The 20,918-nt window shown below is 43.0% G+C and overlaps 1 protein-coding gene across 1 annotated transcript; it reads right to left on the reverse strand.

The window, feature by feature from the left end:
- Positions 1-509: 509 nt before the first annotated feature.
- On the reverse strand, positions 510-20,644 carry dok2 (docking protein 2). The gene is made up of 5 exons (XM_035786404.2): positions 20,486-20,644; positions 13,989-14,297; positions 13,151-13,262; positions 2,343-2,518; positions 510-1,932 (listed from the first exon to the last, which is right to left on the reverse strand). The coding sequence occupies exons 1-5, from the start codon at positions 20,543-20,545 to the stop codon at positions 940-942; spliced, it is 1,650 nt and encodes a 549-aa protein (XP_035642297.1). The 5' UTR covers positions 20,546-20,644; the 3' UTR covers positions 510-939.
- Positions 20,645-20,918: the final 274 nt, after the last annotated feature.

The raw sequence follows: 20,918 nt of genomic DNA on the forward strand, positions 1-20,918 counted from the left end.
GGAAACTGGTCAGAATTGAAGGAATGATAAATACAGGGAAATCCCAGAGGCTAGATGTGCCAAGCTTATAGAGACATACCCCAAGAGACTTGCATCTGTAATTGATACAAAAGGTGGTTCTACAAAGTATTGACTTTGGGGGGGGTGAATACTTATGCACCCTCAAGTTTTCCGTTTTTTGTATTATTTCTTGTTTGTTTCACAATAAAAAATATTTTGCATCTTCAAAGTGGTAGGCATGTTGTTTAAATCAAGTGATATCAATTAAAATCTATTTTAATTCCAGGTTGTAAGGCAACAAAATAGGAAAAATGCCAAGGGGGTGAATACTTTTGCAAGCCACTGTACAATATACAGGATAGTACAGGATTTCTGTGGGGCACATTGTACTTCTACCACATGAGAAGCATCAGGAAATACTTTTCCAGAGATTCAAATAATGCAAAGGTATTCCAGAACTTCTTACCCCTTACTAATTATATTTTTTAAATAGATGCTGAGCAGACAGATTCAGTATCAAAATCCATAGGACTTAAAGATCACATTTATTTTCAGATTTACAAGTTAAGTAACTTTCTTATACAAAACATCCTGCTTCAAAGATTAAAAAGTACTTACAAAGAAAACTTGGAGTCAAGCTGTGTTGGTACCTCCTGCTGGCCAAAGACTGTACAACAGCATACAGTGTAAAACATATATATAAGTTATTGTAGGTTATTGTAGTTATTGTGTATTCAAGGCCTTCACAGCAGAAATTGGGTAGATGATAAACCACGATTAAAATAAAATATGTTGGGCATTGTGGTTTTATGAAGCATCAGGGAACAGGAGTCAACAAATCTTGAGAAATCCTCTGAATTCAGGTTTACAATGGGCTCACACAGTATCCCAGATCTTTTCATGATGACATCTTTGATGTGGGCACCCTCTTTTTTCACATTAGTTAATTTTCACCCTCACGTTATCATACGGAGAGTTTTCCTCCTCTTCATGTTGGGGTGTATCCGGCGGAAAAGCTCTCTTAGGTGGCTTGGGGACAGCGTAGTCGTCAACGTGAGGGTTGTATGGATACTCGTGGCCATTGGGGTCAACTATGGTGCCCATGATTTTCCATGCCTGACCTCTGACCTCCTCCGGGTCATCGTAAACAGAGGTGGGGCAGTTGGGCTCCAAAGCTATAGCTGCAGCACAGCCCTCTGGTTCATCATAGATGTGCTCTGCCTTCGTGTATCTGACTTTAGTGCCCTCAGACCTACTTAGGCCTGATTGGATGGCCAACTCATCAATGCTGTCATAGAGGGGATCTGGAGCATCGTCCCCCTGGCAGCCTGACCTCTCACAGCCTTGCGGCTCCACCCCCAGTGGGAGGTGGACACTAAGCAGCATGTCTGCCATCAGGTTCTTGGCAATGGTGTCAAAGGGGAGAGAGTAGTCTGAGTCCTTTGAGGAGTGGTTGGGTCCAGCGCTGAGGCTGTGGGAGGGCTTATCCTCCTGCTGCCTCCTCTCCAGAGGCATATTGATCTCAGAGTAGGTCTGACTCTCGCTGTTCATCAGAGGGCAGCTGGAGATGTTCTTCACCTGGTTCTTGCAGGGAATGCCTCTGGTGTCCAGTGTCAGGCTCTTGACCCCGGTGAGGAGTTTCTCAAGGGGGGGCTCCAATTTGGCCTGGGGGAGGTGTGGGGGAGACGATCCGTCCCTCTGCAGGGCTTCATTGACGGTGCTGTAAACACCCGGCTCCCCTGCTGGCAGGAGCCTGGGCCCAGGGTCCATCTCCTGGCCTCCTGAGGCCTGTCGGAGGGGTAGGCCTGCACTCCTCTGGAGGTTGATGGCTGACTCCAGGGCATGGAACAGCATGTTGCCCTGTTTGGTGTCAAACTCAAAGCTACCTTCGCCAGAGTCACATCTGCGACCCGCTTCAAAAGAAAATGTCACCTGTAAAGAAATTTGTGTGAGATTGGTTAAAACTTCACTCTGAAGGAAAGCTTCTTACATATAATTATCAGCTATTCACTCATAGGGAGAAACCTCGTTATGTTTTATTTAAAGACTGTACTGTATTTGGGTCACCTTTCTTTAACACTAAAATAATTGTCCTCAACTAGGGTTGCAAAAATTGCCCAAAATTTCCAGAAGTCCCAGTAAGAAGATTAGTGAAATCAGGAGGGAAAAAGCGGGATATCCAGGAATCCCCCAACAAGGATTTCTTGAAAACCTTGGAATACTGGCAAAGTTACCGGAATTTTACAACCCTATCCTCAACCATTCCAAGAGAGATTTGTTGAGATTTTAGATGTTGTTGTGATTACTGGGCTTTTGTAGTTGACAGTTAATGAGAAGGTCACCTTGTCCCGTCCGAACCTCCGGAGGTAGCGGTAGGGCCAGGTGAAAAGAACCTCTCCTGACTTGGGCTCTTTGAGGAGGAGGCTGTCGAAGTCTGTCCGTAGAACATAGGAGCCTCTCAGCTTGCATCGCTCTGCTGCCTCCGTCCTCCTCACCACCACCCTGAACTCCTTCAATGCTGGGAAGCAGACAACAGACAGACAGGATGTAACAGACAGACAGTCTGGGAAACAGACAGACACTCTCCTCTAACTCAAGGCAAACAGTATCACACTCACTCAAATTGTAGTGTCCTTATTACACATGGATTTTTACACCTAGTGATAAAAGTATGTAAACCCATATACAGTTTTTATAGTATTTATCAAAAGTGATATTGCATTGTGTTTGGTTGTCAATGAAACCAAATATCAACATACGAAGGAGTTGTATCTTTTGCTTGAATAGTTCAATCTGTGCCACTGACTTAGTCTGGCTTTAATTCCAATGTGTCTACAAATTAATAATTGATATGTTCAGTGATGTAGTGGTAAAAAATTCACTGAACGCCAGTGCAGGGAAAAAAGTCACTCTTCCTATACTTTAAATGTATTTTTCTGCAAATTGTGGGTAAACTTGACAAAAAAAACAGGGGTAAACTGTGCTTACTTGCATTTGCCCTCCACTACACTACTGGATTTGTTGGATCACGTCTCCATCTCAAACAAAAATCTAAGTTAAAGAATAGGACTAAATCAAATCAAGCTTTAAATACACTTTAAATTAAGTTTGATTTGATTTAGTCCTATTCTTTGACTTACATTCTTGGTTGATGGAGATGTGAATCCTACATACAAATGATTAGTTTATACAAACTGTCCTTCAAATGTTGATATTTGGTTGCGTTGACATTATATACAAAGTTTGTCTATGTTGGAATTTGGTTACCATGATGACATACAGTGCCTTCAGAAAGTATTCACACCCCTTGACCCGTTGAGATCTTGTATCACTGGCCTACACACAATACCCCATTATGTCAAAGTGGAATTACGTTTTAAGACATTTTTACAAATTAATACAAAATTCAAAGCTGAAATGTCAACCTATTTGTTATGCCAAGCCTACATAAATTCAGGAGTAAAAATGTGTTTAGCAAGTCCCATAATACATTCGACTCACTCCGTGTGCGATAACAGTGCTTAACATGATTTTTGAAAGACTACCTCATCTCTGTACCTCACACATACAATTATCTGTAAGTTCCCTCAATTTGAGCAGTGAATTTCAAACACAGATTCAACCACAAAGACCAGGAAGGTTTTCCAATGCCTTGCAAAGAAAGGTACTTATTGGTAGATGGGTAAAAAATAAATAATCCGACATAGAATATTTCTTTGAGCATGGTGAAGTTATGAATTATACTTTGGAGGGTGTATCAATACATCCAGGCACTACAAATACACAGGCATCCTTCCTAAACCACTCAGGGATTTCACCATGAGGCCAATGGTGACTTTAAAACAGTTAGAGAGTTTAATGGTTGCGATAGGAGAAAACTGAGAATGGATTAACAACATTGTAGTTACTCCACAATACTAACCTAAATGACAGAGTGAAAAGAAGGATGCCTGAACAATTTTTTGAAATTGTTTTTATAAACATGCATCTTGTTTGCAATAAGGCAATAAAGTCAAACTGCAAAAAATGTGGCGAAGAAATTAGCTTTATGTCCTGAATACAAAGTGTTATGTTTGGGGCAAATCCAACACGACACATCACTGAGTACCACACTTCATATTTCCAAGCATGGTGGTGGCTGCATCATGTTATGGGTATGCTTGTCATCAGCCAGGACTAGGGATTTTTTTTTGGGGGGGGATAAAATAAAACGGAATAGAGCTAAGCAGGAAAACCTGGTTCAGTCTACATTCCAACAGACACTGGGAGACTATTTCCCCTTTCAGCAGGACAGTAAGCTAAAACACAAGGCACTGGAGTTGCTTAGCAAGATGACATGGAATGTTCCTGAGTGGCCTAGTTACAGTTTTGACTTAATTCGGCTTGAAAATCTATGGCAAGACTTGAAAATGGCTGTCTAGCAATGATCAACAACCAACTTGACAGAACTTGAAGAATGTTTTGCAAATATTGTACAATCCAGGTGTGCAAAGCTCTTAGAGACTTACCCAGAAAGACTCATCAGCTGTAATCGCTGCCAACGGTGATTCTAACATGTATTGTATTGACTCAGGGGTGTGAATACTTCTGTAAACTACATTTCTGTATTTCGTTTTTTATACGTTTGCAATTTGAAATGTTCTAAAAACATGTTTTCACATTGTCATTATGGCGTATTGTGTGTTGATGGATGACAAAAAAAATCTATTTAATCAATTTTGAATTTAGACTCTAACACAATAAATTGTGGAATAAGTCAAGGGATATGAATACTTTCTGAAGACACTATAATCCTGTTGTTGAAATGTCACTGTCAAAAAAAAGCTTACGTCGATTAATTTTTTCCACGTAGATTCAACGTCACAATGTGTTGACAAATTACGTTGAAACAACATTGATTCGACCAGTTTGTGCCGAGTGGGCAGTGTCCAAAAAATGGGTCTACATTGAAGATTGTGGGTCTTCCAGCAGGACAACAACCCCAAACACACATAAAAAAGCAGCCAGAAGTTAAGAAGAAGTGCTCGACTGTTCTGGAGTGGCCAGCGAAGAGTCCAGATCTGAATCACATATAAAAGCTATAACGAGATCTCAAAACAGCAGTTGGTGGAGGGCATCCCTCAAATTTTGAAGAATTAGAGCAGTTTGTTGTTAAGAAGTGGAGCAAATTGTCAGTATACGGTGCAGCAAGCTCATTGATGGTTACAAGAAGTGTTTGTCTGCAGTTATCTTGGTCAAAGGCTGCACAACCAAGTACTAGCCCGGGAGTGGCAATAATTTTGTCCATGCCATTTGTCTTTATTTTCTCAATCAAAAATGTAAACTTAAGTTTACAGAAATGTAATTGGTTCTTCAATGTTGAAAATCTAATAAAAAAGTGTTTTTTCAAAGAAATAGTGAATTATTTTAGAAAAGTGCAAGTGTGACAATATATTTGGCCGCAACTGTACAGTATAGAGTTAAACAACACCAGACTCTCTGTCAGGTCCTAGCATATTGTACTGCAGGTTAAACTGATTTCCCCCAAAATTCCAGTTGTAAAGTGATCATTCCAGTACTGGACCCCCTCCCCACTGCTACTGTGGTTCCCATGATGAACGAAACAAGCCAAGTTACAGTCGGTGCAATGAACATAAGCTATGGGGGAGAGCACTGCACTTTGTCAGTTGCTCTGTGGGAGGGAGATCAAATCCCAGTCACAGCCAGAGGCATATTACTCCTGTTTTCCATTCACTTGGATAACAGTCTTTAAGTGAGAGAAAAGTGGAATGCATTCTCATTACCAATCCTAGACCTACACAGTGCCATGTGTTTAGCATCTAACTTTGGCCTGAATGCCAAGCGTCACATCTGTAGGAAACCTGGCACCATCCCTACAGTGAAGCATGGTGGTGGCAGCACCATACATCATGCTTTGTCATTATGGGGTATTGTGAGAAGAAAAAAACAATTGAATCAATTTTAGAATAAGGCTGTAACCTAACAAAATGTGGTAAAATTCAAGGGGTCTGAATATTTTCTGAAGTTGCTGTACGTACATTTTCCAAATCCCTTTAGAGAGAGCTAATGTAATGGGAGTTTGAATATACTGTAGATCAGACTCACAATGTGCTAGCATGGTTTCAAAGAAAATACTTCCCACTCATGGATGAAAAGGATGAAAACCGACACTTGTGAAAACCTGTCACATCCATCACTATCCCTTCCCTTTAGGGTGCCTTCAAACCAAAATGCATGAAACACCCCAGCTAGCACAGTGGATCTGGGCCGATTCCAGCTGAGAGTAGGTGCACTCGGCTGAGAGTCAAACGTCATGTGGCCTGAGTCTGGGCCCGAGTATTACTTATTACTCATGTGGCCTGAGTATTACTTATGGCTAGGATGCGAGGATTGAGCTCGGGCCGATTCCGGTGAGAGTTATCTGGCCCAAATGTATAACTTGGGGCTCGGGACGATTAGGGCTACTCTCTGGCAGATGATTACATATGCTTTATATAATTAACATGTTATGATTTATTTTTCCATATTTTGTCATTGTTGCTGTGTCCCATCGCACTGTAGCGACTCCTGTGGCGGGCCAGGAGCATGCACACTGACACGTTCACCAAGTGTATGGTGTTTCCTTCAACACAAAATGTTTTTTTTTTTTTTGTGGATGGGTATATTTGTATGTATAAAATGAATTAATAGTAATATTTAAAATGACTAAATCGGGTAATTTTGTATACATTTATTTAAATTAGCATCGGGCCACTTCTGGGGGGATTCTGGTAAGATGCCAGCAAATTCGTCTGAATTCCGGTAGACGGACACGGCCCGATGTACTTGGGCCGATTCTGGGCAGTCATTTATTTTGATTCCTGGCCGAGTCCGACACCGGATTCCGGGCCGATTCAATCAGTTCTGGCCCCTTCAATCAGAGGGCCGCTTCTGGGCCGATTCCTCATTGCTAGCTGGGACATGTCAAACACAGCGGTTTAGTAGGGTGGGGAGAAATAGTTAGCAAGAAACGGTGTTCTACATTTTTAATTGGTAGTGACGGACATATCTTGGCAACTTTTCTTATTGACAGCACACCACAACCCTAGGCCCTCCCCCAACGCACTGCTCCCATTGAAAACCATTGCGTTGCTGTATTTTTTTACAGATCCGTTTGTCATGTTTTGAAAGCACCCTTGACTGAGCTGGATCTTCACTGTAGCGCCTTTGAGCAGCACCTGAGAGAGAGACTCTGTAACAGAGCTGAGCAGAGCAGCATGTTTGTAAAATATGTCTTAGTAAGCCACAGATATATTGCTGCACTGAGTAGAGGATGTTTCGTTGAAAAGATGCACTGGCTTGTAACCTCTTAGGACTTCCTCAACCAACAAAAAGAGAGAAGAGCCTATTGACTTCCTGTTACATCCAAGCCCTATCTGACAGAAATACCCTGTTCTTAAAATAAACTCGCTGACTTCTCTATACAGTAGCTCAGCTCCACCTCTTTGCCACTGGTGGATGAGCCTAAACCACTAAACCAGTTTCTCACCCAAATGTATTTTTAAAAAAATGTTCCGTTCTACATACTTTGCAGTCTGTCTGTAGGTCTATTTGGAGGCACATTGAACTAACCATGGCCCGGTAAAATGCTATGGATAAGTGTTTTGGTTTTTGGGTTAATATCTTCCCAGTTGCTTGTTTCAGAAGGTTGAGGTTGAGGAGTTGCTTCCTCTGCCTGGTGCACCACATGCATTTGCTGTTTGTTTATGAGAGGCATGGGATTGCATGACTGAAAATGGCACATGAAATAAAAAACAAGAGAATTCAGGATGGATGACTACACAGTCACTGCAGACATTTCAACTCAAGGTGCCATGACTACTTACATATACTGTGTAATGCTGATAGAAAAAAATATTTTTGAAGCCCAAGCACTAATTTCACATTATACAACTATTCTTGCTTTGGCTCATACAGTATCTGGCTACGATCAGCTCAGTGGAGATATGCCTATTCATATCACACACAGGGATCCTGTTACATTTTTGTAATCCAACAGTAAATACCATAAACAATCTGAATCAGAGTGTGTGTTTTACCCTCAGAACAATACACTGGCTGCAGGCCTGTCAGCTGAAAATTGCATGCTGAAGTTGTTAAGCTTGTGATCTCAAATGCAGGCTCTGGTTTACCTCACATGCATCTACTAATAATTACAGCCCCTCAGAAATAGACATACTGGTATACTTAACTCAAATCACTGCCACAATGCTGTAGCTATTACGATGTTGCTGCTAAGGACACATCTTGTTCTAGTTTTTATCAATAATGAACTGACAGTTGTAGACAAGAATATCCAAGATCCAGGATGAGAAAAACAAAGCTAAAAACTAGACACAGATTAAGTCTTTGATTAAAAAGCATGCTCAATGGAGAATCTCCATTGAAATAGCTTTTTAGTCCAGGGCTTCTATTCACCTATGTCTGAGAAATCAGCCCTAAATGTTGTTGGTTGAAAGGATGTGATATTTAACAGATCAAATGTATATGTCAAAAGTCAGTGCCTCATTGTACTTTTAAGACATGGAGAGAACAGAAAACAGTAGAGAACAGGATGTAACTCTTCTGACTGATAAGTAAGTGGTCAATGTGCAAACATGCGGACACTGGTGGTGCAATGCTCATCAACCACAAGACAGGAAAATATGTCACAATTTTCCACTATGTATAACAGTCAAAATAAGACAGAGATGTACACAATGTGTCTGTGTGTAAGAGGCCACAGAAAATGTATTACAAAATGAGTTTTGGTTTTATATTATATATTGACATTTATATTTTATTTTATTTTATATACTGTATAGTCAAGTTTTTTGAACATTTACCTCAAATGGAAAATATAAAGAAGCACTTCCTTTATTCAAATTAATCTGAAGTCCTATTACTGTAATGCTCCAATGTATACACCCCAATATGACTTACTTATTTAAAGCCCTAGGTTCCTCAACTTGAGCTCTGTATACACTCCAGTATACACTCCAGTAACTGATCAGAGTAGTGATGAGTTGAGTCACGTCAGGCACATTTATCCTCTCATTACAAGACATTAGATGAATGTCAAAGAACCTGTGACCTGTGACCTGAAAGAGCTCAGGGCTGTATTAAATACAGTAGGCCACAGCAAGTGCTATGTATGTAGACATACAGTATCAGTGACACTTTTCTCTGCAGTTATCTGAGAATGTCCTGTGTGTATGTGTGTGTGTGTGTGTGTGTGTGTGTGTGTGTGTGTGTGTGTGTGTGTGTGTGTGTGTGTGTGTGTGTGTGTGTGTGTGTGTGTGTGTGTGTGTGTGTGTGTGTGTGTGAGTGAGTGAGTGAGTGTGTGTGTGTGTGTGTGTGTGCGTGTGTGTGCGTGTGTAGTCTTAGAGTGATTATCTTAATTTACCGAGGTTAGCTAGCCAGCTATTTGTCGTCCTTAACGTAGGAGACACTGCTAGCTAGCTAACAGCTAGCCAACGTCTACCGAATATAACTTCCCACTCAACAACCCGGTCGCATTCCGCTTCGCTCCACAGGTAGTATCACATTTTCATTTCATTTCATTACAGCACAACGGTTTGATTTGCTTGATCGTAGCTAGCTCATAGCTAGCTACATAGCCGTCTTTGTATCAAAGATAATTGTGTAGTCTAGAGCGATTTTCTAGGTTAGCTAGCCAGCTATTGTCGTTCTTTTAACGCAACGTAACGTAATCAACACTGCTAGCTAGCCAGCTAGCCCCCGAATAGCTGCACTGTAGAAACTATTACACTCAACGGAACGACTTGATTAGTGTAGTGTCAACAACACAGCCACTGCCAGCTAGCCTACTTCAGCAGTACTGTATCATTTTAATCATTTTAGTCAATAAGATTCTTGCTACGTAAGCTTAACTTTCTGAACATTCGAGACGTGTAGTCCACTTGTCATTCCAATCTCCTTGCATTAGCGTAGCCTCTTCTGTAGCCTGTCAACTATGTGTCTGTCTATCCCTGTTCTCTCCTCTCTGCACAGACCATACAAACGCTCCACACCGCGTGGCCGCGGCCACCCTAATCTGGTGGTCCCAGCGTACGACCCACATGGAGTTCCAGGTCTCCGGTAGCCTCTGGAACTGCTGATCTGCGGCCAACAAGGCAGAGTTCATCTCAGCCTATGCCTCCCTCCAGTCCTCGACTTCTTGGCACTGACGGAAACATGGATCACCACAGATAACACTGCTACTCCTACTGCTCTCTCCTCGTCCGCCCACGTGTTCTCGCACACCCCGAGAGCTTCTGGTCAGCGGGGTGGTGGCACCGGGATCCTCATCTCTCCCAAGTGGTCATTCTCTCTTTCTCCCTTACCCATCTGTCTATCGCCTCCTTTGAATTCCATGCTGTCACAGTTACCAGCCCTTTCAAGCTTAACATCCTTATCATTTATCGCCCTCCAGGTTCCCTCGGAGAGTTCATCAATGAGCTTGATGCCTTGATAAGCTCCTTTCCTGAGGACAGCTCACCTCTCACAGTTCTGGGCGACTTTAACCTCCCCACGTCTACCTTTGACTCATTCCTCTCTGCCTCCTTCTTTCCACTCCTCTCCTCTTTTGACCTCACCCTCTCACCTTCCCCCCCTACTCACAAGGCAGGCAATACGCTCGACCTCATCTTTACTAGATGCTGTTCTTCCACTAACCTCATTGCAACTCCCCTCCAAGTCTCCGACCACTACCTTGTATCCTTTTCCCTCTCGCTCTCATCCAACACTTCCCACACTGCCCCTACTCGGATGGTATCGCGCCGTCCCAACCTTCGCTCTCTCTCCCCGCTACTCTCTCCTCTTCCATCCTATCATCTCTTCCCTCTGCTCAAACCTTCTCCAACCTATCTCCTGATTCTGCCTCCTCAACCCTCCTCTCCTCCCTTTCTGCATCCTTTGACTCTCTATGTCCCCTATCCTCCAGGCCGGCTCGGTCCTCCCCTCCCGCTCCGTGGCTCGACGACTCATTGCGAGCTCACAGAACAGGGCTCCGGGCAGCCGAGCGGAAATGGAGGAAAACTCGCCTCCCTGCGGACCTGGCATCCTTTCACTCCCTCCTCTCTACATTTTCCTCCTCTGTCTCTGCTGCTAAAGCCACTTTCTACCACTCTAAATTCCAAGCATCTGCCTCTAACCCTAGGAAGCTCTTTGCCACCTTCTCCTCCCTCCTGAATCCTCCTCCCCCCTCCTCCCTCTCTGCAGATGACTTCGTCAACCATTTTGAAAAGAAGGTCGACGACATCCGATCCTCGTTTGCTAAGTCAAACGACACCGCTGGTTCTGCTCACACTGCCCTACCCTGTGCTCTGACCTCTTTCTCCCCTCTCTCTCCAGATGAAATCTCGCGTCTTGTGACGGCCGGCCGCCCAACAACCTGCCCGCTTGACCCTGTCCCCTCCGCTCTTCTCCAGACCATTTCCGGAGACCTTCTCCCTTACCTCATCTCGCTCATCAACTCATCCCTGACCGCTGGCTACGTCCCTTCCGTCTTCAAGAGAGTGAGAGTTGCACCCCTTCTGAAAAAACCTACACTCGATCCCTCCGATGTCAACAACTACAGACCAGTATCCCTTCTTTCTTTTCTCTCCAAAACTCTTGAACGTGCCGTCCTTGGCCAGCTCTCCCGCTATCTCTCTCAGAATGACCTTCTTGATCCAAATCAGTCAGGTTTCAAGACTAGTCATTCAACTGAGACTGCTCTTCTCTGTATCACGGAGGCGCTCCGCACCGCTAAAGCTAACTCTCTCTCCTCTGCTCTCATCATTCTAGACCTATCGGCTGCCTTCGATACTGTGAACCATCAGATCCTCCTCTCCACCCTCTCCGAGTTGGGCATCTCCGGCGCGGCCCACGCTTGGATTGCGTCCTACCTGACAGGTCGCTCCTACCAGGTGGCGTGGCGAGAATCTGTCTCCTCACCACGCGCTCTCACCACTGGTGTCCCCCAGGGCTCTGTTCTAGGCCCTCTCCTATTCTCGCTATACACCAAGTCACTTGGCTCTGTCATAACCTCACATGGTCTCTCCTATCATTGCTATGCAGACGACACACAATTAATCTTCTCCTTTCCCCCTTCTGATGACCAGGTGGTGAATCGCATCTCTGCATGTCTGGCAGACATATCAGTGTGGATGACGGATCACCACCTCAAGCTGAACCTCGGCAAGACGGAGCTGCTCTTCCTCCCGGGAAGGACTGCCCGTTCCATGATCTCGCCATCACGGTTGACAACTCCATTGTGTCCTCCTCCCAGAGCGCTAAGAACCTTGGCGTGATCCTGGACAACACCCTGTCGTTCTCAACTAACATCAAGGCGGTGGCCCGTTCCTGTAGGTTCATGCTCTACAACATCCGCAGAGTACGACCCTGCCTCACACAGGAAGCGGCGCAGGTCCTAATCCAGGCACTTGTCATCTCCCGTCTGGATTACTGCAACTCGCTGTTGGCTGGGCTCCCTGCCTGTGCCATTAAACCCCTACAACTCATCCAGAACGCCGCAGCCCGTCTGGTGTTCAACCTTCCCAAGTTCTCTCACGTCACCCCGCTCCTCCGCTCTCTCCACTGGCTTCCAGTTGAAGCTTGCATCCGCTACAAGACCATGGTGCTTGCCTACGGAGCTGTGAGGGGAACGGCACCTCAGTACCTCCAGGCTCTGATCAGGCCCTACACCCAAACAAGGGCACTGCGTTCATCCACCTCTGGCCTGCTCGCCTCCCTACCACTGAGGAAGTACAGTTCCCGCTCAGCCCAGTCAAAACTGTTCGCTGCTCTGTCCCCCCAATGGTGGAACAAACTCCCTCACGACGCCAGGACAGCGGAGTCAATCACCACCTTCCGGAGACACCTGAAACCCCACCTCTTTAAGGAATACCTAGGATAGGATAAGTAATCCTTCTCACCCCCCCCCCTCCTAAAAGATTTAGATGCACTATTGTAAAGTGGCTGTTCCACTGGATGTCATAAGGTGAATGCACCAATTTGTAAGTCGCTCTGGATAAGAGCGTCTGCTAAATGACTTAAATGTAAAATGTAAATGTGCTTGCACGGGTGTATGTGTCTTGCTATATAAAATTATTTTGTTTTCCTTCATGGGGTAAATAGCAAGACTTACCACTGTCTCTTCTGCTGTACAGAGAGTTGTCCTCCATCCCCATTTCTGCAGCATCTTCCTTTGATCGCTGCATACTGTTACGTTTCATCCCTCCTTTCTCACCCCAGTTCATCTGCATTGGTCAAATATACCATCATAAACATACTGTGAACGTCAACATTTCCACATATTGGAAGAAGAAAACAGACTGCAGGGCCTTGGAATGTTTGTATTGTTGGTTGTGCTTGTGCGTAATAATAACAGTGTTCACTTGTGTACTTAGCAGTGTTCACTTGTGTACTAAGCACTAGATCTGTACCTGCTGTTTCACCAGTGTTAGTTGGATGATGTATAATGTGGGCTAGCTACTGCTTATGCACTGTTTTTTTCCTCCTGAATTGTATTTTGCTAATACAAAGCATATAAGGGAGAGACTGTTAACTAAGTTCAAAACACAAGCTGAGTGAGCCATTACTCTTCAACAGTCAGCTAAAAACAGCTCAAATTAGTGGGTTTCTTTGGTAAACCCTGATACTGTTTTTCATCACATGATGGTAGTGTCAACTCTCAGAAGTCAGTGTGTGACAGAGTATTTTTTCTATATAGCGTGACAGTTTTGAGTTCCTGAGTTATCTGCTTGCTTTTCAAAAATATTTTGAAGTGTAATGTCATATCTGTTGTCATAAGTGTAATGTCATATATTGCTGTATGTATGTTTACAGTATATCAGTTATGATTTAGATCCCCAGCCCTATGTTGAACTGTACATGAACTGGACATGCAGCATCATATGAAGTGCGATCCCTCTACTTTTAAGCAGAATCAAACCTGACAGAAAAAGGGATCTGACTGAACGTACAGGGAATGCAATTTCGCACAGTTTCTGTGTCCAGTCGTCCAGCTCGACCATCTCCACAGCAAACACAAAAAGTTTGTCTGCAGTCTCCACATGGAACTGGCCACAGTCTTTCGGGGAGCCCTCCATGTCCACTTCTGACACCCGGATACAGTCGCTTAGCTTGATCACCTTCTTGCTCTCCTGCTGCTTGCGGAGGTTTTTGTCTGATTTCTCCAGGGTGCTCGCACCATCTTTGCATTCAAAGAACTCCAAGCGTGAGATGGAGCAGGTACTCTCCCTGTACAGGATCGACCAGACCTTTTTCCATTTCTGTAGGGGAGTAGACAAAGCATGGGGTCAGACAGCAACAGAGGCACAGAAGGCCAATATTCATATTTTAAGGGATGTCTCTGCTTGTTTCATGAGGCTACTGGTAAGCCCTATTACTAGTTTCACTTCCTATAGCCTGGAATAGGTTTGACAGTATCCAACTGGTTCAGCAGGTGAAAAGAGGAAGATAAAGTGAATCCATTGTCAACACTGCTCTTCATATGGCATTGCTCAATACTGTCGAAAGGGGAATAACTTGGATGCTTTGCTCTGTGAAATTCCTTTAAAAAAATTAAATATTTTGCAATTACAACAAAGACATGCGATTAATTCAGTCTACCACAGTGGAGATGGGTTTTGCAGATTGGTTGCTACTGCTGCTATTGCACCATTAAAACAAAACCCTCTATGAGGGATTTCGAGACTGGTCTGAGACCCGCAGTACTACTCCTGGAGCAAATACAAACACATCAGGAAAGTCTAGCCTGACAGGAAATTGACCTTAACTATAGGTTATTCCCCCTGGTTTAACTAAACAAAGACTCCTTAATCTACATAAGTCTCTGGTACTGAACTATGGAACTCTTTAGCTGTAGCACATAAAAGTTATTGGTTGCCGTTTGCCTTTATAACTGGATAAATACCGCTGGTGATGCCAACAGACGACTATCTCAAATCAAAACGTGTCGTGAGGGGATTGAAAACGGTGAAAAAAGAAATATGTGTGTAAAAGAGAGAGATAGTAATTGCATCTTTTTGTATTAACTAACTCTGCCATGGAGAAATGAACGTCATTGTTTTAGGGGCTTTGGATAAATGCCGAAAATAAGGTCTGTGGTAAAGACAGGCTTAGGAGATCTTATACGTTTTGTTCTGAGATCATTTTCATCAGCTAATGTAACTTTTTGTAAATTTTGAAGCATTTCTGTCAATTAAAAAAATAACATAAAGCCTTCATAATTCATAAAGGTCATGTTAACTTGCTGATATTATCTCATAAAACAAAACGTATAAGATCTCCTCAGCCTGTGTTAACCTCAGATCTTATTTTAGGAGTTTATCACAAAACCCTATTCTTTCCCCATTACTTTTCACCATAGGGATGACTGAACGAACCAGAGTTAACTCATTTCCCAGTTCTTGGACTACAAGCTGGCAAAGTCTGGACAACACAGCAGGGTATTTAACACTCTCTCTTCAGTCATGTGTGGCAACATCATTATACTGTCTTTCTTGATGAGCGTTAGCTATATTGTACAAAAAAATCAAGTTGATTCAAAGTATTATTAATAAGTAACTGGTTCCACAGCCATATTTTTATTTACTCAACTTTACTCAAGTGTTACCTGAACTAGAAAATTATTGTTGGCCTAAAATTCAGTCAAATTAAAACTGCAGTTGAAGTCGGACGTTTACAAACACTTAGGATGGAGTCATTAAAACTTGTTTTTCAACCACTCCACAAATTTATTGTTAACAAAATAGAGTTTTGGAAAGTTGGTTAGGACATCTACTTTGTGCATGACACAAGTAATTTTTCCAACAATTGTTTACAGACAGATTATTTCAGTTATAATTCACTTTACCACAATTCCAGTGGGTCAGAAGTTCACATACACTAAATTGACTGTGCCTTTAAACAGCTTGGAACATTCCAGAAAATGATGTCATGGCATTAGAAGCTTCTGATAGGCTAATTGACATCATTTGAGTCAATTGGAGGTGTATTTGTGGATGTATTTCAAGGCCTAACTTCAAACTCAGTGCCTCTTTGCTTGACATCATGGGAAAATCAAAAGAAATCAGCCAAAATGGTAGACCTCCACGAGTCTGGTTCATCCTCGGGAGCAATTTCCAAACACCTGAAGGTACCATGTTCATCTGTACAAACAAGAGTACACAAGTATAAACACCATGGGACCATGCAGCTGTCACACCGCTCAGGAAGGAGACGTGTTCTGTCTCCTAGAGATGAACGTACTTTGGTGCGAAAAGTGCAAATCAATCCCAGAACAACAGCAAAGGACCTTGTGAAGATGCTGGAGGAAACAGGTACAAAAGTAGCTACATCTACAGTAAAACAAGTCCTATTTCAACATAACCTGAAAGGCCGCTCAGCAAGGAAGAAGCCACTGCTCCAAAACCGCCATAAAAAAAGACAGACTACGGTTTGCAACTGCACATGGAGACAAAGATCGTACGTTTTGGAGAAATGTCCTCTGGTCTGATGAAACAAAAATAGAACTGTTTGGTCATAATGACCATCGTTATGTTTTGAGGAAAAAGGGTGAGGCTTGTAAGCCGAAGAACACCATCCCAACTGTGAAGCACTGGGGTGGCAACATCATGTTGTGGGGCTGCTTTGCTGCAGGAGGGACTGGTGCACTTCACAAAATAGATGGCTCCATGAGGAAGGGAAATTATGTGGATATATTGTATCAAGACATCAGTCAGGAAGTTAAAGCTTGGTCAAAAAAGGGTCTTCCAAATTGACAATGACCTCAAGCATACTTACAAAGCTGTGGCAAAATGGCTTAAGGACAGCAATGTATTGGAGTGGCCATCACAAAGCCCTGACCTCAATCCTATAGAAAATTTGTGGCAGAACTGAAAAAGCGTGTACAAGCAAGGAGGCCTACAAACCTGACTCAGTTACACCAGTGTCAGGAGGAATGGGCCAAAATTAACCCAACTTATTGTGGGAAGCTTGTGGAAGGCTACCTGAAATGTTTGACCCAAGTTAAACAATTTAAAGGCAATGCTACCAAATGCTCATTTGTTTGATTGATTGATTTTTTATTTAACTTCATTTAACTAGGTAGGCCAGTTGAGAACAAGTTCTCATTTACAACTGCGACCTTGCCAATATAAAGCAAAGCAGTGAGACAAACAACAACACAGAGTTGCACATGGAAAAAAAACGTACAGTCAATAACACAATAGAAAAAGTCTATATACAGTGTGTGCAATTGGCGTGAGGAGGTAAGGCAATAAATAGGCCATAGTAGCAATGTAATTACAATTTAGCAAATGAACCCTGGAGTGGTAGATGTGCAGATGATGATGTGCAGATGATGAAGTAGAAATACTGGTGTGCGGAAGAGCAAAAAAGTAAATAAAAATAACAATATGGGGATGCGGTAGGTAGATTGGATGGGCTATTTATAGATGGTCTGTGTACAGCAGTAGCGATCAGTAAGCTGCTCAGATAGCTGATGCTTAAAGTTAGTGAGGGAGATATAAGTTTCCAACTTCAGCGATTTTTGAAATTCGTTCCAGTCATTGGCAGCAGAGAACTGGAAGGAAAAGCGGCCAAAGTAGGTGTTGTCTTTGGGGATGACCAGTGAGAAATACCACCTGGAGCGCGTGCTAAGGGTGGGTGTTGTTATGGTGACCAGTGCGCTGAGGTAAGGCAGAACTTTACCTAGCAATGACTTATAGATGACCTGGAGCCAGTGGGTCTGGCGACGCATATGTAGTGAGGGCCAGCCTACGAGAGGATACAGGTCGCAGTGGTGGGTTGTATATGGGGCTTAGTGACAAGACGGATGGCACTGTGATAGACTGTATCCAGTTTGCTGAGTAGAGTGTTGGAGGCTATTTTGTAAATGACATTGCTGAAGTCGAGGATCGGAAGGACAGTCAGTTTTACGAAGGTATGTTTGGCAGCGTGAGGGAAGGAGGATTTGTTTTGCAAAATAGGAAGCTGATTCTTTAATTTTGGATTGGAGATGTTAAATATGAGTCTGGAAAGAGAATTTACAGTCTAGCCAGACACCTAGGTATTTGTAGTTGTCCACATATTCTAAGTCAGAACCGTCCAGAGTAGTGATGCTAGTAGGGCTGGAGGGTGCGGGCAGCGATCGGTTGAAAAGCATGCATTTAGTTTGACTAGTTTTTAAGAGCAGTTTGAGGCTACAATAGGAGTGTTGTATGGCATTGAAGCTCATTTGGAGGTTTGTTAACACAGTGTCCAAAGAAGGGCCAGAAGTATACATAATGGTGTTGTCTGCGTAGAGGTGGATCAGGGAATCACCCGCAGCAAGAGCGACATAGTTGATAAATACAAAGAAAGAGTCGGCCCGAGAATTGAACCCTGTGGCACCCCCATAGAGACTGCCAGAGGTCCGGACAACAGGCCCTCCAATTTGACACACTGAACTCTATCTGAGAAGTAGTTGGTGAACCAGACGAGGCAGTTATTTGAGAAACCAAGGCTGTTGAGTCTGCCGATAAGAATACGGTGATTTACAGAGTCGAAAGCCTTGGCCAGGTCGATGAAGATGGCCGCACAGTATAGTGTTTTATAATTGGCAGTTATGATATCGTTTAGTACCTTGAGCGTGGCTGAGGTGCACCCGTGACTAGATCAGAAACCAGATTGCACAGCCGGAGAAGGTACGGTGGGATTCGAAATGGTCAGTGATCTGTTTGTTACCTTGGCTTTGGAAGACTTTAGAAAGGCAGGGCAGGATGGATGCAGGTCTACAATGGTTTGGGTCTAGAGTGTCACCCCCTTCGAAGAGGGGGATGACCGCAGGCAGCTTTCCAATCTTTAGGGATCTCGGATGATACGAAAAAGAGGTTGAACAGACTGGTCATCGGGGTTGCAACACTGGCGCCAGATAATTTTAGAAATAGAGCGTCTAGATTATCTAGCCCAGCTGATTTGTATGGGTCCACGTTTTGCAGCTCTTTCAGAACACCTGCTATCTGGATTTGGGTGAAGGCTTGGGCAAGTAGCTGCGGGGGGTGCAGAGCTGTTGGCTGGGGTTGGGGTAGCCAGGAGGAAAGCATGGCAAGCCGTAGAGAAATGCTTGTTGAAATTCTCGATTATCGTGGATTTATCAGTGGTGAGGAGGTGCTCTTATTCTCCATGGACTTTACAGTGTCCCAAAACTTTTTGGAATTAGAGCTACAGGATGCAAATTTCTGCTTGAAAAAGCTAGCCTTTGCTTTCCTAACTGACTGCGTGTATTGGTTCCTGACTTCCTTGAAAAGTTGCATATCGCAGGGACTATTCGATGCTAGTGCTGTCCGCCACAGAATGTTTTTGTGCTGGTTGAGGGCAGTCAGATCTGGAGTGAACCAAGGGAGTGTATGCAAACTTCTGACCCACTGGGAATGTGATGAAAGAAATAAAAGCTGAAATAAATCATTCTCTCTACTATTATTCTGACATTTCACTTTCTTAAAATAAAGTGGTGATCGTAACTGACCAAAAACAGGGTATTTTTACTAGGATTAAATGTCAGGAATTGTGAAAAACTGAGTTTAAATGTATTCAGATAAGGTGTAAGGTGTAAACTTCCGACTTCAACTGTATGTGTTTGCTCAACTTGTCTCATATGTTCATTCAACTATAAATTATTATTTTGACATCAAAACTAAAAAAGGCTGTGCAACTGGTTACACACACACACACACACAGTGCTTTTAACTTTCACATTGTACATACTTTGACATACATGATTACATTGTGCATGCTCAATTATATAGTAATTATTTTATTCAAAATGTCCTAACCTGGGATTTGAACTCACATGGCATTTAGATCTTCCTGCTACGCCACCATGTCTGTCAATTATCAGTTCATCTGACTATTCTCTCATCATTGTTTTGATTTACTTATTTCAGCAATTTTTGGGTTTTCTTTATAGTTGTCTAATTTTGGTGGGGCATTTGACTCTGTTTTAATGTTAAAAACACTGTGTGTTTGTATAGTTCATTCCACAGCTTTTTTTTTTAGGTTAGACGCACAAATAATAATTTGTAGTTTAATGAACATATGAGGCAATTTGAGCATACATAAATTTAAGTTGGCTGAATTTTTGCCTACGTTTTGTCAAGTTTGGGCCAACTATTTTTTTGTTCAGGTAACACTCGGACCAAAAAGTGGAGTAAACCAAAAAAGGGCTGTGGAACCATTTACTAAATAATAATTACTTGAAACAACAATATTTTTTGTTTTACAGTGTAGATGATTTGACAACCTCGATCAATTAGCAGCTGTTTCTTACATGATAACAATACCACTATTAGATTGATGGATGACTCATGCTCATGATATCGAGAAGGCAGAAGCCATTGAGTTTATGTGTGTGAGTAAGCAACACATATTAATAGTGTGTTCAGGCCACACAGAGACTCTGAGGAGAGTGATACAAAGGAGCTGTGGCAGATCTTACCTTGCCAAACCTATGTTGCTGTAAGTAGAGCATTCCTTTCTTCCTGATGTCCTCCTCCATGGTGTACCAGCTCTGTTGCCCCTACTCCTCTCCACTTTTATCTCTCTGTTCAACACGACACCCTGCTTGTGGTATTTATCTACAAATGACGCAAACACCTCAAGTTCCCTGTCATGTTGACTTCCTGTATGCGCAGCTGCATCACAGAACACAGCAGTTCAGTACTAAAACACTGTGTGTGTGTGGTACATTTTTGTCATTTAGCAGACGCTCTTGTCCAGAGCGACTTAAAGGAGCAATTAGAGTTAACTGTCTCGCTCATGGGCACATCAACGATTTTTCACCTAGTCGGGGATTTGAAAAAGCAACCTTCGATTACTGGCCCAACTCTTTTAACCACTAGGCTATCTGCCACCCTCTCTGTGTGTGTGTG

Source organism: Oncorhynchus keta, chromosome 14, assembly GCF_023373465.1.
Source record: "Oncorhynchus keta strain PuntledgeMale-10-30-2019 chromosome 14, Oket_V2, whole genome shotgun sequence".
Taxonomy (NCBI): domain Eukaryota; kingdom Metazoa; phylum Chordata; class Actinopteri; order Salmoniformes; family Salmonidae; genus Oncorhynchus; species Oncorhynchus keta.

Bases quoted from the DNA above. Each gene is read 5' to 3' on its own strand.
- dok2 (XM_035786404.2), bottom strand. From the start codon at position 20,545: ATGGAGGAGGACATCAGGAAGAAAGGAATGCTCTACTTACAGCAACAT. The intron at 14,298-20,485 runs GTAAGATCTGCC...ACTCCCCTACAG, and splicing joins AGCAACATAGGTTTGGCAAG to AAATGGAAAAAGGTCTGGTC. The intron at 1,933-2,342 runs GTGACCTTCTCA...ATTTCTTTACAG, and splicing joins GGAGGTTCGGACGGGACAAG to GTGACATTTTCTTTTGAAGC.